This window comes from Ahaetulla prasina, chromosome 1, assembly GCF_028640845.1.
Source record: "Ahaetulla prasina isolate Xishuangbanna chromosome 1, ASM2864084v1, whole genome shotgun sequence".
Lineage (NCBI taxonomy): Eukaryota > Metazoa > Chordata > Lepidosauria > Squamata > Colubridae > Ahaetulla > Ahaetulla prasina.
In genome coordinates this window covers 358579717-358595349 of record NC_080539.1, presented here as the reverse complement: position 1 = coordinate 358595349, position 15633 = coordinate 358579717, and the positions used below count along the sequence as shown (strand labels likewise).

Sequence of the window (15633 nt, the reverse complement as noted above, 5' to 3'; positions counted from 1 at the left end):
CCCTTCTCATCCTTCTACTTTCCCCACCATCCTTCTCCTCGCTTTCCTACTTCCCCTCCTCTTTCCCACTTCTCACTTCCATCCTTTCTAACCCTCTATCTTCCCCTCCTTCTTCTCCTCCTATCCTTTCTTCTCCCTTCCTTCTTTCCTACCTACCTATCTGCCTACCTACTTTCTTCCTTCTTTACTCCTCTTTCCTTACGCTTTCCCTTCCGGAGTGGTTACCGAGCAGCCCTGACTTTACACCATTCCAACTTGTTTAATTCTACCATTATTCCTGTACAATGGCAATCAATCAATTTATAATCTTCCCCTCCCCCCCCATTTCCCCCCTCCCCTCCGAGACTTCCCAGAACAGAATACAGGGTATAGTAACTAACAAACATAAACATAAATCCAACCTTAGTAACTTTAAGGCTTGTGGACTTCAACTCCCAGAGCTTTGCTGGCTAAGGAACTCTGGGAGTTGAAGTCCATAAACCTTAAAGTTACTAAGGTTGGAGACCCCTTGTCTAAGGCAGCATCTCTAGTCAAGGGATCACGGGTGACAAAACTTGGAAAAGGCTTTTTTCCATGGACAGATTGCCGATGTCAGTTAGTGGAGGCAGTCGTGGGGTAGATATATCGGTGGTTTGACTTGGTGTCGGGCAATTTCTAGTATCCTTTGCTCCAAAGAGAAAGAACTTCCATGTTGGCAAAATCTGGCTTTGGCTTGAATTTAATATCCACTTCTAGAACAGCACGGAGCATTCCACAGTTCTGCGGTTTCATATTGTATGTGCTGAATTCCTAAAAGGCTACAGAGTTTGGAATCCAGAGATTGGCGAACTTTGAAAAGCAACATTTATATCCCCGTCAAACAGCTGCCAAAGGAAGTCTGCAAAATACGTTGTATGACGCCTGCCAAAGTCTCAAAAGCATCACTAGTGTTTTAGACTTTGCATTGGAAGGGCAACGTTGAAGTGCTTGACATTTTCATCCCCCTTCCCCAAACCCTCCGCGGTTTGCCTAAAAATCTGCTTCTTGATCTTTAAAACTTTTCCTTAGTGGTCTCTGCCAAAAGAAATCTCAGTCAGAGACTTTTTTTTTTAAAAAAAAACTTCTTTTGGAAAACGAAATAAAAGAACGAGGTATTGCCAAATATGTTTATTTGGCACGATGAGATCTGCTTTTGGCTTTTGTAAGTGTGTGAGGGGGGAGGAGGGGAAAAGTTTTTCCCTTTGATTTCTGAAGGATACTTTTAAAAAGCATATGTAAAATGTTTTCCATTTTGAAATGTTTAAAAAGCACTGGACTCTTTAAGAACATTAAATGATTGCTATCCTGGACAATAAAAGTAATGCCATTGAAAGAAAAATTTTGGTGAAGAGATTAAAAAACAACAATAAAAGGCAGAATTAAATAAAATCTGTTTGCTTGATGTCTAACAGACAGTTAGCATAACAAGTTGAAAACAGGTTTAGATCAGGGATGTCTAACCTAGGCATGCTGGCTGGGGAATTCTGGGAGTTGAAGTCCACAGATTTTAAAGTTGCCAAGGTCGGACAACCCTGGTTTAGATGTAAAGCTGGGTTTGTCAAATGTCCCTGGTATTTTACATGTAGTGGACTCTCTGACATTCTATCTCCTTTAGGTGGGGACTGTGCCACACTGCTGAAGAACATGGGACCTTTGCCTGTGGACATGGCCCGGATGTATTTTGCCGAGACAGTCCTTGCCCTTGAGTACCTCCACAATTATGGCATTGTTCACCGGGATCTCAAACCAGACAAGTGAGAGTGGGGTACAAGTCAGATTGTGAAATGCAGGGAGATGGGTGGGATGCATTTGTTTCAATAATTCTTGTTAGGGAGTCTTCTTCTAATATGTTTGTCTGCTGTAGCCTAGAATGCTGACTGGCTGTGTGGGTTGCCTGAGCAGTAAAATCTATACATTTGTGACAAACAACTAAATCCACTCACAGTGCATTCTACTTTTAGAATTAGAAGCCAGTGTCCCAAATGGCTAAAAAGTTTGCTAATTTTTAAATTTTATTTATCTAATTTATATAGCTGTCTATCTTGTAAGTGAGTGACTCTGGGCAGCATATAACAAAAAGTTTACAGGTTTTGAACTATTTGATTGATTCCTTTCACGGTTCAAACTCCTTTCATTTCCTTCCTTCCTCTTCCTTCCTTCTTTCCTTCCTCTCCCTCCCTTCCTCTTCCTTCTTTTCTTCCTCTCCTTCCTTCCTTCCTTCCTTCCTTCCAGCTTGCTCATCACATCCATGGGCCACATCAAGCTGACCGACTTTGGCCTGTCCAAGATTGGCTTGATGAATATGACTACCAATCTCTATGAGGGCCACATTGAGAAGGACACCCGAGAGTTTGTAGATAAACAGGTATGATGTTTATGGCAAGGAGCATCCATGTCTTCTAATGAAAGCTACTAGATTGTTTTGCTGAGTACAAAGGAAAGAGCCTCCAAACATCGGAAGCCACGAACCCATCTGAAGGAGTCCTCACTCTCTTGATTCTGCCCTTTCTGGGTTTAAGGGGAGACAGGAATCCCATCCATCCCTAAGAATAAATAAATAAACAAACAGTAACAGAGTTGGAAGGGACCTTGGAGGTCATCTAGTCTAACCCCCTGCTCACGCAGGAGACCTTTACTAGGGATTCAAACCGCCAAACTGCCGACCTTTCTGATTGACAAGCTCAGCGTTTTAGCCGCTGAGCCAACCTAGAAGAAACCTCCTTCCTTGTTCACAGAAACAGGCGGAAAGCTGTTTTCTCTCCCTTTACAGGTCTGTGGTACTCCTGAGTATATTGCTCCGGAAGTGATCCTGATCCAAGGTTACGGCAAGCCAGTGGACTGGTGGGCCATGGGCATAATACTCTACGAGTTCCTGGTCGGCTGCGTCCCATTCTTCGGTGACACCCCAGAGGAACTCTTTGGGCAAGTGATAAGTGGTAGGTTTGCTTTTTCTTAACAAAGGGACATGAATTACGAGGCTAGAGAAATTCAGTGAAGAAGCAGTAAGGGCCCCATTTATTGCAGAAGTCAAGCCACTGCCAGTCCCAGATGCCTGGCGGAACAAAAGAACCTTTGAGAAATCCAGTAGATAAACTCAGTGAACTGGAGAAGACAAAAGTGACCTTCGCTCAGCATGTGATGTGTCGCTGGAGATGACAGAAGGGAGGGGGTGTTGCCTTCCCACTTCACAGAGCCTTTTCTTTGGGGCCAAGTTGAAGTGCTCTCTGTGTGTCCTTGAACGGAAAGAATATTATCCCAGTGTAAAATTTGCCGCTTTGCTGAGCCTCCCCCCCCCCTTTCATGCTCCCTTCTGACACACTGCTGAGCAGCAATGTCTTGGTTAGGCACCTTCAGAATATGGGAATATCCTAGACACCCCCACGGTTTGGAAAATTCCTATCAATCGCAGTAGTGATGAGGGGAGAGGATGATAACGATGAGCTTCTCTGCCATTTCCATTGATAAAAATGAAACTCTGGGAGTTGAGAGGAGGGATCAAGGAGTTGTTTCTCTCTCTCTCTCTCCCCCTCTCAGCAACAGTATTTCCCCAAACATGCCAAGAGTGCAATAAAGCAGGAAGTCAGAACTCTGGTGTTCTTAACCCAACTGTGCAAATAGCATCCCTGTATCAGTTTTTCACAAGGACTTGTGAAAGGTGTTTTTTGGATTTTGTGCTAGAGAATTTCTAGAAGCCTGGCTCTTTTGACAAATTAGCCATCGACAGAGACGTAAACAATATCTACATACTGTGCAAAAGAGACAATCGGCAAGCAAAAAAGGGAACAAAAAGTCCAAAACTCCTCCCCACCACCACCAATCAACACCCAGATGAGCCTAGATCAGGGGTCTGCAAAGTTGGCTCCTTTAAGACTTGTGGATTTCAACTCCCAGAGTTCCTCAACCAGCTTTGCTGGCTGAGAAACTCTGGGAGTTGAAGTCCACAAGTCTTAAAGGAGCCAACTTTGCAGACCCCTGGCCTAGATTAACTCCAAGATTAATATCAGACCAACAATCAATAATTAAACAATACTTCAGTCAAGGAACTGCCGAACAAGCTAACAGTTAAACAGCCCAACCAATCAACCAGCAAGACCACTCCCACCAACATTGACAGGGCAAGCCACTAGAATATAAACTGAGATCAAACTCTACACCTTACTAGCACTGATGATATTAACCTGGTTTGGGAAATGAAATGTCTGTAAAAAACAACAACACCCAACCAAGCTCACAGAACACTTAAGGACCCCTCATTTCGACCGTGAAATATTCTCCTGTATTGGTACAAATCTTACGTTTGATATTTTCAGAGTCAGACCTTAAGGAGATTTATTCAGGAATCTCCTGGATTTCTGGCTAGCATGGTTGATCTCAAGGAAAAAGTAAGAGCAAAGTTTACTCTGTATTTCATTATTCATATTATGGCCTTCACTAGAGATGTTCTATATTTTATGATAGGCTAAGAGTTTAGAATAGAATGAGAATGAGAATGAGAATGAGAATAGAATAGAATAGAATAGAATAGAATAGAATAGAATAGAATAGAATAGAATAGAATAGAATAGAATTTTTTTATTGGCCAAGTGTGATTGGACACACAAGGAATTTGTCTTGGTGCATACGCTCTCAGTGTACATAAAAGAAAAGATACATTCATCAAGAATTCTAAGATACAACACTTAATGATAGTCATAGGGTACAATTAAGCAATCAGGAAATAATATCAATATAAATCATAAGGATAGAAGGAACAAAGTTACAGTCAGACAGTCATAAGTGGGAGGAGATGGGTGGTGGGAACAATGAGAAGATTAATAGTAGTGCAGACTTAGTAAATGGTTTGACAGTGTTGAGGAATTATTTGTTTAAGAGTGGAAGAAGAACATCCTTATGTTCTCCCAACCTCACATCTACTAAAAAAGAGCACCGCTCTCCCCATCACACCTCCAAAATAATCTAAATTCTGAGAAGAGAAAAATTAAGGAAGGGAAGGTTGTCCAAACAGGAGTTTCTCTTATGTGAAGTTCATCTTTCTGCCTCTATGCGTAGAGGTTCCACTCGGGCCACACGATAAAAAATTTTTGAGACACTTTTCTTCTTCTTCCATGAATTTCTCTAATAGTTCTGTCCCATTTCTTTGTTCCCTCCAAAAGTTTTTGAAAAGTTTTGGGGTAGGGGAAATTTCAAGGAGCCCCCTCCAAAACTGCTTTGGTTTTACTTCCTTACTTTCAGATGAAATCATTTGGCCTGAGGGGGATGAAGCTCTTCCTGCTGATGCCCAAGATTTGATCACACAACTCCTGCGTCACTGCCCTCTGGAGCGGCTGGGCACAGGTATCCCAACAGCATCAGTACAATCAGGCCTGATCAGGTAGTCATTGACTCCAATGATGCGAAGCATTTAGCATTTAGCAAGTTAGAATGGCATGGACCAGTCCTCATATTTACAACCATTGCAGCATTCCTACAGTCACATGATCAAAATTTGGGCACCTTATAACCAACCGGATTATGATGGTTGTAGCATCCCAGTATCATGTGATCTCTATTTGCAACCTTTCCAGCTGGCTTCCAACCAGCAAAGTCAATGAAGGAACCTGGATTCACTTAACAACTGCATGATTCATTTAACAATTGCAGTGATTCGCTTAGCAACCAGGGCAAAAAAGGATTGTAAAACTGGGCACGACTCATTGAACTACCATCTTCCTTGGCAATAAAAATTCTGGTCCTGTTTGTGGTTGTATGTCAAGGACTACCTGTACTTAAAACTATGGCACAAGTTGAGACGTTGTGGCTCCCCTGCCCCAGTGATTGGCTCTCAGTGGCTTAGATCTCTTCTTTCCTATCTCAATCTCTAGGAGGCGCTCATGAGGTGAAGCACCATCCCTTCTTCCATCATCTGGATTGGAATGGGCTGCTGAGGCAGAAAGCTGAGTTTATCCCCCAGCTGGAGGCTGAAGATGACACCAGTTACTTTGACAGTAAGGCATCCCAGATGAAGAGGGAAAGGATGGGGTGGGCTTTACTGGTTGAATGGCAGAGTTGCAACCCTGAATCTCAGAAGGGCCCCTTAAAGGTATCCTGAAAGATTAGGATGCCCGTGGGACTGTTTCACTGCTTATAGCAGTCTTCTACAACTTGGTGCTCTCTAGAGTGACGTTCCCATAATTTTACAAATAGCATAACTAGCTGGCTGGTTAGCTAGCTGGAGGATTCTGGGTAGAGCCCCAATGCCTCTAGAGTAGTGATGATGAACCTTTGATGTCACCGCGTGCTGGCCTGCGTGCCAGAAATGGCACACGAAACTATCCCATGAGGTATGCATGGCCCCACTGGCCTTCGCGCGCACAGGAGCGCTGATACGCAAAAGAGCAGTGGTCTGTCGCATGTGGGCGAGCCTGCACCCAGATACCAGCATGGACATGTGCCCAACAAACAGCTGGCCATCGCGCATGCGTGCAACATCAACCCAGAAGTTTGGATGCTGTCCTGTACATGTGTGATGGAATGCTGCTCTTTCAGGTTTCGCCACTCCCGCGTGTGCGACAGCCAGCTGACTGGCACGCATGTGATCACAGGAACATAAAATAGGAGCCAGCGATGCCGCGGATTCTTTGTGGGATGGTTTTGCATGCCACTTCTGGCACACATACCATAGGTTCGCCGGCAGTGCTCTAGAGACTATGAAGAGGGCCACCATATACCTATAGCAATTCCTAAACATGGCAAATTTGGTAAAGATCTGAGTTCCTTTTCTTCGACCTTCTCTTTCCTCCAGCTCGCTCAGAGCGCTACCGGCATTTGGGCTCTGATGATGAGAAAACCCAGGATGAGGAATCCTGTGCGGAGATTCGTCAGTTTTCTTCCTGCTCCCATCGTTTCAGCAAGGTTGGGAAGGGGCTCCTTTGGGGAGGCTTGCCAGAAAATTTCTGCCTTTGTTATTGGCGAATACTGCACAGAGAAGGAGGAGGTTTGGGGTGATATTCTCATTGATTGCAAAACTATTCTTAAGCACCGAATAACAGAGTTGGATAGGACCTTCTAGAGGTCTTTTAATCCAACCCCCTGCTCAAGCAGGAAACCTTATACCATTTCAGACAAATGGTTGTCCAATCTTTTCTTAAAAACCTCTAGTATTGGAGCACCCACATCTTCTGAAGCCAAGTCGTTCCACTGATTAATTGTTCTAACTGTCAGGAAATTTCTCCTTAGTTCTAAGTTAGTTCTCGCATTGATTCGTTTCCATCCATTACTGCTTTTCCTGCCGTCAGGTGCTTTACAGAATAGGTTAACCCCTTCTTCTTTGTGGAAGCCCCTTAGATATTGGAAGACTGCTATCATATCATCTTTAGTCATTCTTTCCATTAAACTACTGTATTTTTCAGAGTATAAGACGCACTGGACTATAAGACGCACCTACCTTTTTTGGTGAGGAAAACAAGAAAAAGAAATCTGCCTCTGCCTCCCAGCAATTTTGCCTCGTTACAGCAAACAGCCTGCTTTGCTTTCATTTTCATTTTCAGCATAGCTTGATTAGCACAAGAAAAAAAATCTTGCTCCCAGCAATTTATCTCCTTGCAGCAAGCAGCAGAGGCCTGTGCAGCAATAGGCAATGGCAATCCCTGTAGCCTGAAACAGCTGAGAGTCGGGAGACTGATCCAACGGACAATCAACTTGTGCTAATTAGGCTGTGCTGAAGCTGAAATGGGATGTTTCTTCTTGCTGCTTGCTGCAAGGAGGTAAATTGCTGAGAGGTAGAGGCCAAAGGGTGGGGGCCAGTGAGTGGGAGGGGCTACATTCAGTGTATAAGATGCACCTAAATTTTCACCCCTTTTTAGGGGGAAAAAAAGTGTGTCTTATACTCCAAAAAATACGGTAGATATACCCAATTCCTGCAACTGTTCTTCATATGTTTTAGCCTCCAGTCTCCAGTTGCTGGCTATGTAACAAGAATAAGTACGTCCTGTATCCAACTGATTTTTCTTCCTCCTCTGTTCCCCACTTCCCAGGTTTACAGCAGTTGTGAATATCTGGCTAACTCCTCCACCCTCAGTTTCACATCTTCTGAGCAGGGCCACGGTGAGGACAAAGAAGACAGGGCCGAGAGGGGAGATCACAGCTCTGGAGATGAGGACAAGAGCCGGCTAACTAAGACTGAGACCAGGTGAGCAGACAGGATCACACCTGACCTTTTCAAAATGGAGCAGTGGAAGGATTTTGCACCATTTGGGGATCTTCCTGAGTTTCTTCGATTTCCTTAAAATTCCAAAGGGCAGGCTCGGTTTTGGCACCAGAAGAGGCAAAGGAGGGAAGTGTGTTCCGACCTTGTCACTCTGTTCATGGTTCATCTTGCAGTGTTTGTAGACTTCCACGAATGCCCTGTGCTGTAGTAGTTAGAATGCAGGACTGGGAAGAGACATATTCAAGACTTTCAAGTTTGCGGAATTATTTTGAATGGGTTACTATCTCAGATAAAGAGGGACAGTTAGATAATATAAATTAGATTAATACATAAAGAAACTGGAAAAGAAAGTAGTGGACCATCCTCAGGGGTGAAATCCAGCAGGTTCTGACAGGTTCTGGAGAACTAGTAGCAGAAATTTTGAGCAGTTCAGAGAACTGGCAAATACCACCTCTGGCTGGCCCCAGAGGGGGGTGGGAATGGAGATTTTGCAATATCCTTCCCTTGCCACGCCTACCAAGCCACGCCCACAGAACCGGTAGCAAAAAAAAATTTGGATTTCACCACTGACCGTCCTCCATAGAGGCGGGGATCTGTTTGCTTTTCAAGGAAGCCTTCCATTGTCCTCCCTGCAGATGTCCTCCATTTTTTTTTTTCTGTCTCTCATGCAGGCTTCGTGCCTGGACCTCCTGTGGCTCCACTGTTCATTCCTTCCGTCAAGAATTCAGCCGCAGTCCTGCCATCCTGAGCAGCACCTGCAGCTTAGAAGCAATGCCCAGGTTTGCCTTGTCCTCTGAGGATGAGAGCCCCTGCCGGGGGACAGCCAAAAAGGAGCGCCCCAAGTTTGTCGTTGGGGATTCTGAGATGGCAGCACCAAGGACACCCAGCAAGAGCTCAGCACTGGCAGGTGAGAGCAGGATATCTCCGGATACTATCTCAGGTGAAGCCAACAGTGGCAGCAACATTTGCCAAATTTAGTCCAATCATCCTACATTTAGTGACAGCCAATAATGACAAGCAGGCCTGTCTTATTTATTCGTTTGTTTGTTTATATCTGTATCCTGGGTTTATTATTTTTACAAATAACACAAGGTGGCAAACACATCCAATACACCTTCTTCTTTCTATTTTCCTCACATGAATGATCCTGTGAGGTGAGTAGGGCTGAGGGAGAGTGACTGGTCCAAAATCACCCAGCTGACTTTCATGGCTAAGGAGGGACTTAATAATAATAATAACAGAGTTGGAAGGGACCTTGGAGGTCTTCTAGTCCAACCCCCTTCCCAGGCAGGAAACTACACCACTTCAGACAAATGGTTATCCAACACCTTAAAAATTTCCAGTGTTGGAGCATTCACAACTTCTGCAGGCAAGTTGTTCCACTTATTAATTGTTCTAACTGTCAGGAAATTTCTCCTTAGTTCTAAGTTGCTTCCCTCCTTGATTAGTTTCCACCCATTGCTTCTTTTTCTACCCTCAGGTGCTTTGGAGAATAGCTTGACTCCCTCTTCTTTGTGGCAACTCCTGAGTTTTGGAACACTGCTATCATGTCTCCCCTAGTCCTTTTTTTCATTAAACTAGACATATCCAGTTCCTGCAACTGTTCTTCATATGTTTTAGCCTCCAGTCCCCTAATCATCTTTGTTTCTCTTCTCTGCACTCTTTCTAAAGTCTCCACATCTTTTTTACATCGTGGTGACCAAAACTGAATGCAACCTTCCAAGTGTGGCCTTATCAAGGCATCAACCATTAGAGCAAACTGGTTCCATGAACTTTATCTTCCACAACTAGCATGTGTTGGGATAGACTGCTTTTGAACATGAGCTTTCTATTTGGTTACTCGATTTAGCTTTTTAATTAATTTAAGACTAATGACCCTTTGCAAAGAATGGGAGATGTTTTCTGTGCCCCAAAGATCAATGGAAATAAGAGAGGAAGAAGAAAACCAGGTTGAACGTGTGAAAATGCAGGATTCTGCCTTATACCAGCAGGGTTCACACAACCTATTGAATTAACTTGAATTAACCACATATAACTTGAATTAACCAAATATAATTTCCATTATCACATAACATTCTTAACCTAGACAAATAAACAGCAATTCTAATGGCTTAGTACAATGCTCTGATGTGATGGCCTGGTTCCCACAACATGCTGAACACCAAACAACCCAACTTCCTCAAATATTAAGCTGGCATTTGGGGGAGAATCAGGCATTACATACAGATTTCGATAAAATCGTTCAGCTTCGCGACGGTCTGGACCAAAATTGCGGGGATCCGGGTGGGGCGTCTGAGGGCGGTCTTGGTGACATTGTCTGGGATGAGTTTGACCCTGTGGCTCCCGAGGACATGGACAGGTTGCTGGGTAGGTTGAATGCCACCACGTGTTTACTGGATCCGTGCCCCTCCTGGTTGGTACTGGCCACTCAGGAGGTGACACGAGGCTGGCTCCAGGCGATTACGAGCGCCTCTTTGTTGGAGGGAGTCTTTCCGGCCGCCTTGAAAGAGGCGGTGGTAAGGCCCCTCCTCAAGAAGCCCTCCCTGGACCCGGCTATTTTAGGTAATTATCGTCCGGTCTCCAACCTTCGCTTTGTGGCGAAGGTTGTTGAGAGTGTGGTGGCGTGTCAGTTTCCCCAGCACCTGGAGGAAACTGTCTATCTAGACCCGTTCCAGTCCGGTTTCCGGCCCGGATACAGCACTGAGACGGCTTTGGTCGCGTTGGTGGATGATCTCTGGAGGGCCAGGGATAGGGGGTGTTCCTCCGCCCTGGTCCTATTAGACCTCTCAGCGGCTTTTGATACCATCGACCATGGTATCCTGCTGCGCCGGTTGGAGGGATTGGGAGTGGGAGGCACCGTTTATCGGTGGTTCTCCTCCTATCTCTCCGACCGGTCGCAGACGGTGTTGACGGGGGGGCAGAGGTTGGCCCCGAGGCGCCTCACTTGTGGGGTCCCGCAGGGGTCGATTCTCTCGCCCCTCCTGTTCAACATCTATATGAAGCCGCTGGGTGAGATCATTAGTGGCTTCGGTGTGAGGTACCAGCTTTACGCTGATGATACTCAGCTGTACTTTTCCACACCGGGCCACCCCAACGAAGCCGTCGAAGTGCTGTCCCGGTGTCTGGAAGCCGTACGGGTCTGGATGGGGAGAAACAGGCTCAAGCTCAATCCCTCCAAGACAGAGTGGCTGTGGATGCCGGCATCCCGGTACAGTCAGCTGAGTCCTCGGCTGACTGTCGGGGGCGAGTCATTGGCCCCGATGGAGAGGGTGCGCAACTTGGGCGTCCTCCTGGATGAACGGCTGTCTTTGGAAGATCATTTGACGGCCGTCTCCAGGAGAGCTTTTTACCAGGTTCGCCTGGTTCGCCAGTTGCGCCCCTTTCTAGACCGGGATGCCCTATGCACGGTCACTCACGCTCTCGTGACGTCTCGTCTGGATTACTGCAATGCTCTCTACATGGGGCTCCCCTTGAAGGGCATCCGGAGGCTGCAGTTAGTTCAGAATGCAGCTGCGGGTGATAGAGGGAGCCCCTCGTGGCACCCGCGTGACACCTCTCCTGCGCAGACTGCACTGGCTGCCTGTGGCTTTCCGGGTGCGCTTCAAGGTGCTGGTAACTACCTTTAAAGCGCTCCATGGCATTGGGCCGGGCTATCTACGGGACCGCCTGCTGCTACCAAATACCTCTCACCGACCCGTGCGCTCTCACAGAGAGGGACTCCTCAGGGTGCCGTCGGCTAGGCAGTGCCGTCTGGCGACACCCAGGGGAAGGGCCTTCTCTGTGGGGGCTCCCACCCTCTGGAACGAACTCCCCCCAGGACTTCGTCCACTTCTGGACCTCCGAACCTTCCATGAGCTTAAACACATCTATTCGTCTCATGAGGGCTGGACTATGTTTTTTAAATTTAGATTTTAAATGGGTTTTATTATATATATTGTTTTAATTATCGGGCTATATTTAATAAGTTTTTTAACGGACATTTTATCTTGTATTTATATGTATTTTATTTGCCTGTGAACCGCCCTGATTCCCGAGGGAGATAGGGCGGTATACAAATCTGAATAAACATAAACATAAACATAAACATTTGTTGGTTTGAGAATGGTCTGTGATGTGAACACAGGAATTGTGTTGGGTAAATTTGGGTTTAGGATTTAGCATGCTAGGTTAACCCAGATACAAACTCAGATCTTTGATCCATCAAACTTGCAATTGTCTACAGCAATGTTTCTCAATCTTGGCAACGTTAGGAGGCATGGACTTCAACTCCCAGAATTCTCCAGCAAGCATGTGGCTAGGGAATTCTGGGCGTTGAAGTCAACGCCACTTAAAGTTGCCAAGATTGAGAAACACTGGTTTACAGTGTCCAGTAGTGGCTCTGCAGGGTTTCAGATGGATCTTCTCCAACCCCACATGGAAATGAGAGGAAGGGTCTTGGGACCTTCTGAATTCAAGTATCTTATCCCAAAGCTACAGGATGCTAAAGGTCCCTTTCTTTTCCTTCTAGCTGACCTGGCCAGCTTGAACCGTGTCCGTCTCAGGAGCAACAGCACAGGTACTAAGAGCTCTATCTCAAGAGGTTTGGACCGCGAGGGTAGTTATCGGTCCCACAAGGATTCTGCAGGGAAGCAGCCAGCATCTTCCAGTGGCAGAGTGCCAAAGTCAGCTTCAGTTTCTGCATTATCACTTATCATCAATTCAGGTCAGTGGGACAAATAATTCCTGGTCTGCTGCCTTCACAAGTGGTTCTAGCAGTGCAGAAGCGGATAAAACAGGGCCAAAGACACCACTGAGGTCGCACTGAGTTCCAGATATCTTAATACCTAATGGGAGCTTGTAAATGCAACCAAGGAATGGCAAGAGAGTGGCTGGAGAGCCTTTTGTGCAGCTTCCTTTTATTAAAAAAAAAGTCCAATTTTAAAAAAATACCATTAGAAAGATTACATGGATAGGGAGCAGGGGTGGGAGTCTACCAGGGGTGAAATGTAAAATTTGTTACTACCAGTTCTGTGGGCGTGGCTTGGTGGTGGTGGGTAATGCTTTTAAAAGCCTCTGATGATCAGGCAGCTGGGATCGCCAGAGGAGCCTTTTAAAAGCTTTTTTTTACAACCTCTTTGGCCGAAGAGGTTGTAGAAAAAATTCCTTTAAAAAGTTCTGACCATCCCAGCTAACCCACGCGATCATTAGAGGCTTTTTTTTAACTTTTAAAAGCATTTTTTCAGCTGAAGAAAAAATGCTTTTAAAAGTAAAAAAAAAACAACCTCTGATGATTGTGCGGCTCAGCTGGGCAGGGAGGGGGCAGGGATTTTTGCTACTGGTTCTCCGAACCACCCGCCGCCATCGCTACTGGATCGGGTGATCCAGTCCGAACCGGGAGCATTTCACCCCTGGATTCTACCGGTTTAACAACCGGTTCGCTAAGTACGCGCTTTGCGTGCGCACTGTGGGGAAAACTCACCTTCCACAGTGCTGCCGCAAGGTAAACAGCTGAGGTGCGGCAATCCACTCTGCCACGCTGATCAGCTGGCTTTGGAAATGGAAATACAGGTGAATATAAAGCAGGGCCCACTTTAAAATTGGACGAACCGGTTTACTCACGGCTGAAAGTCGGAGCTAACGGTTTGTCCGAACCGGTCTGAACCGGTAGAATCCTACCACTGATAGGGAGGAATCATAACAATTTATTGTATTTCTTTTTTGTGAAGTGAGGCTAGAAGATTATAGCTGCTGAAAGACAAAGCATGCACTGTTTTCTTCTGTGGGTCAATTGGGGAAAAAGGCTGTTTGGCTACTAGGAATTTCTGGGTGTTTTTTTGCATTTTGAAGTTGTCCAAAATGAAGACAATAAGTCCTCAATGTACAACCATTCATTTAGTGACCATTCAAAATTACAGTGGCACTGTAATAAGTAATTTATGACCGTTTTTCACACTGATGACTGTTACAGCATCCCCATGGTCACCTGATCAAAATTCGGGTGCTTGGCAACCGGCATTTATTCATGATGGTTGTAATGTCCCAGGATCGTATGATCTGCAACCCTCTGACAAGAAAAATCAATGGGGAAGCCAGATTCACTTAACAACCCTAACTTAACAATTGCAGTGATTCACTTAACGATGGTGGCAAGAAAGGTCGTAAAATGGGGCAAAATTGACTTAACAGCTCCCTTGCTTAGCAATGGAGATTTTGGGTTCAGCTGTGGTCATAAGTCAAGGACTACCTGTAATGGATTGTTTTCTGACTTTTGAGTGGTGGGTTGTTGTTTTTTTCCTTTTTTGGGACCTTTTGGAAATTTTTTTTTTATTAGAAAAGTTTTACAAAAATTTTGACAAACATTTTCCCCCCTCCCCCCCTCCAATTCACCCTTCCCCCCCCCACCCACCCCAAGACTTCCCAGAGCTAGAATACACTAATTAATCATAAACTCCCATCCCCCCTTTGGAACCTTCACTCCCCTTTAACTAATACAATTCCATCATTCATAGACCATTTGATACTTCTCAATCCGATATTTGTTTTGAATATAGTCAATCCACCTGCTCCATTCCAATATATATCTTTCTTGTGAATAGTCTTTCAAATACGCTGAGATTTTTGCCATTTCCGCTACGTTTGATACTTTTAATGTCCATTCTTCAATTGTAGGCAAATACTCCTTCCAATATTGCGCGACCAATAGTCTTGCTGCTGATATTAAATTTAAAATCAATTTAGTCTCTATTACTGAACAGTCCGTAATTATACCCGATAGAAATAACTGTGGAGTAAACTTTATCTTCTTTTTCAGAATATTTTGCATAATCCACCAAATTTTTATCCAAAATGCTTTGGATAAAAATATTTCCTTTTGGAAATATTTTTTTATATATATATATATAAAAGTTTTATTTTTACATTTGGAAATATTGATGATACAGAAATGCTGTGAGAAAGAGAAAAAGAGAAGGTTTTCCATTATCTGCTTGCTTAGATTCTTTTTCATTGGAGATTGGTAATACTGTAATTTAGTTATCCCACCCTTATCATTGTGCCTCCCTCTTCCCTTTTTTTTTTTTTTACAGATGATTTTAGTGGGGCTGTTCTCAGAAGCCCCATCTCGCCCCGCTCCCTCTCTTCCAATCCTTCATCCCGTGATTCTTCCCCAAGTCGGGACTCCATGCTTGGTGGCTCCAGTCTGCGGCCTCCCATTGTCATCTACAGCTCGGGGAAGAAATATGGCTTCTCATTGAGGGCCATCCGTGTCTACATGGGTGACAGCGATGTTTATACTGTGCACCACATGGTTTGGGTAAGCCAAAACCACACACTTCCCTTCCAGGTTGATGGAAGGTGATGGAAAAAGTATTTTGGGACATAAGAAAGCTAGTTAGGATTACCTAGTTCAGGGCTGTTTGAAATAATAATGTAGGCCTGGTTTACAGATGATA

At 44.9% G+C, this 15633-nt stretch overlaps 1 protein-coding gene across 5 annotated transcripts in view; it reads left to right on the top strand.

Moving 5' to 3' along the window:
- The window catches only part of MAST3 (microtubule associated serine/threonine kinase 3), a 90510-nt gene that overhangs the window by 62239 nt on the left and 12638 nt on the right, over nt 1–15633 (top strand). For all 5 annotated transcript variants that reach the window (XM_058163228.1, XM_058163226.1, XM_058163227.1 and 2 more), the window contains 10 exons: nt 1634–1772; nt 2251–2383; nt 2789–2954; nt 5251–5352; nt 5880–6002; nt 6800–6909; nt 8031–8185; nt 8875–9110; nt 12711–12905; nt 15268–15494. In XM_058163228.1, coding sequence (XP_058019211.1) covers nt 1634–1772; nt 2251–2383; nt 2789–2954; nt 5251–5352; nt 5880–6002; nt 6800–6909; nt 8031–8185; nt 8875–9110; nt 12711–12905; nt 15268–15494 — 1586 coding nt within the window. The remainder of the gene's footprint in view (nt 1–1633; nt 1773–2250; nt 2384–2788; nt 2955–5250; nt 5353–5879; nt 6003–6799; nt 6910–8030; nt 8186–8874; nt 9111–12710; nt 12906–15267; nt 15495–15633) is intronic.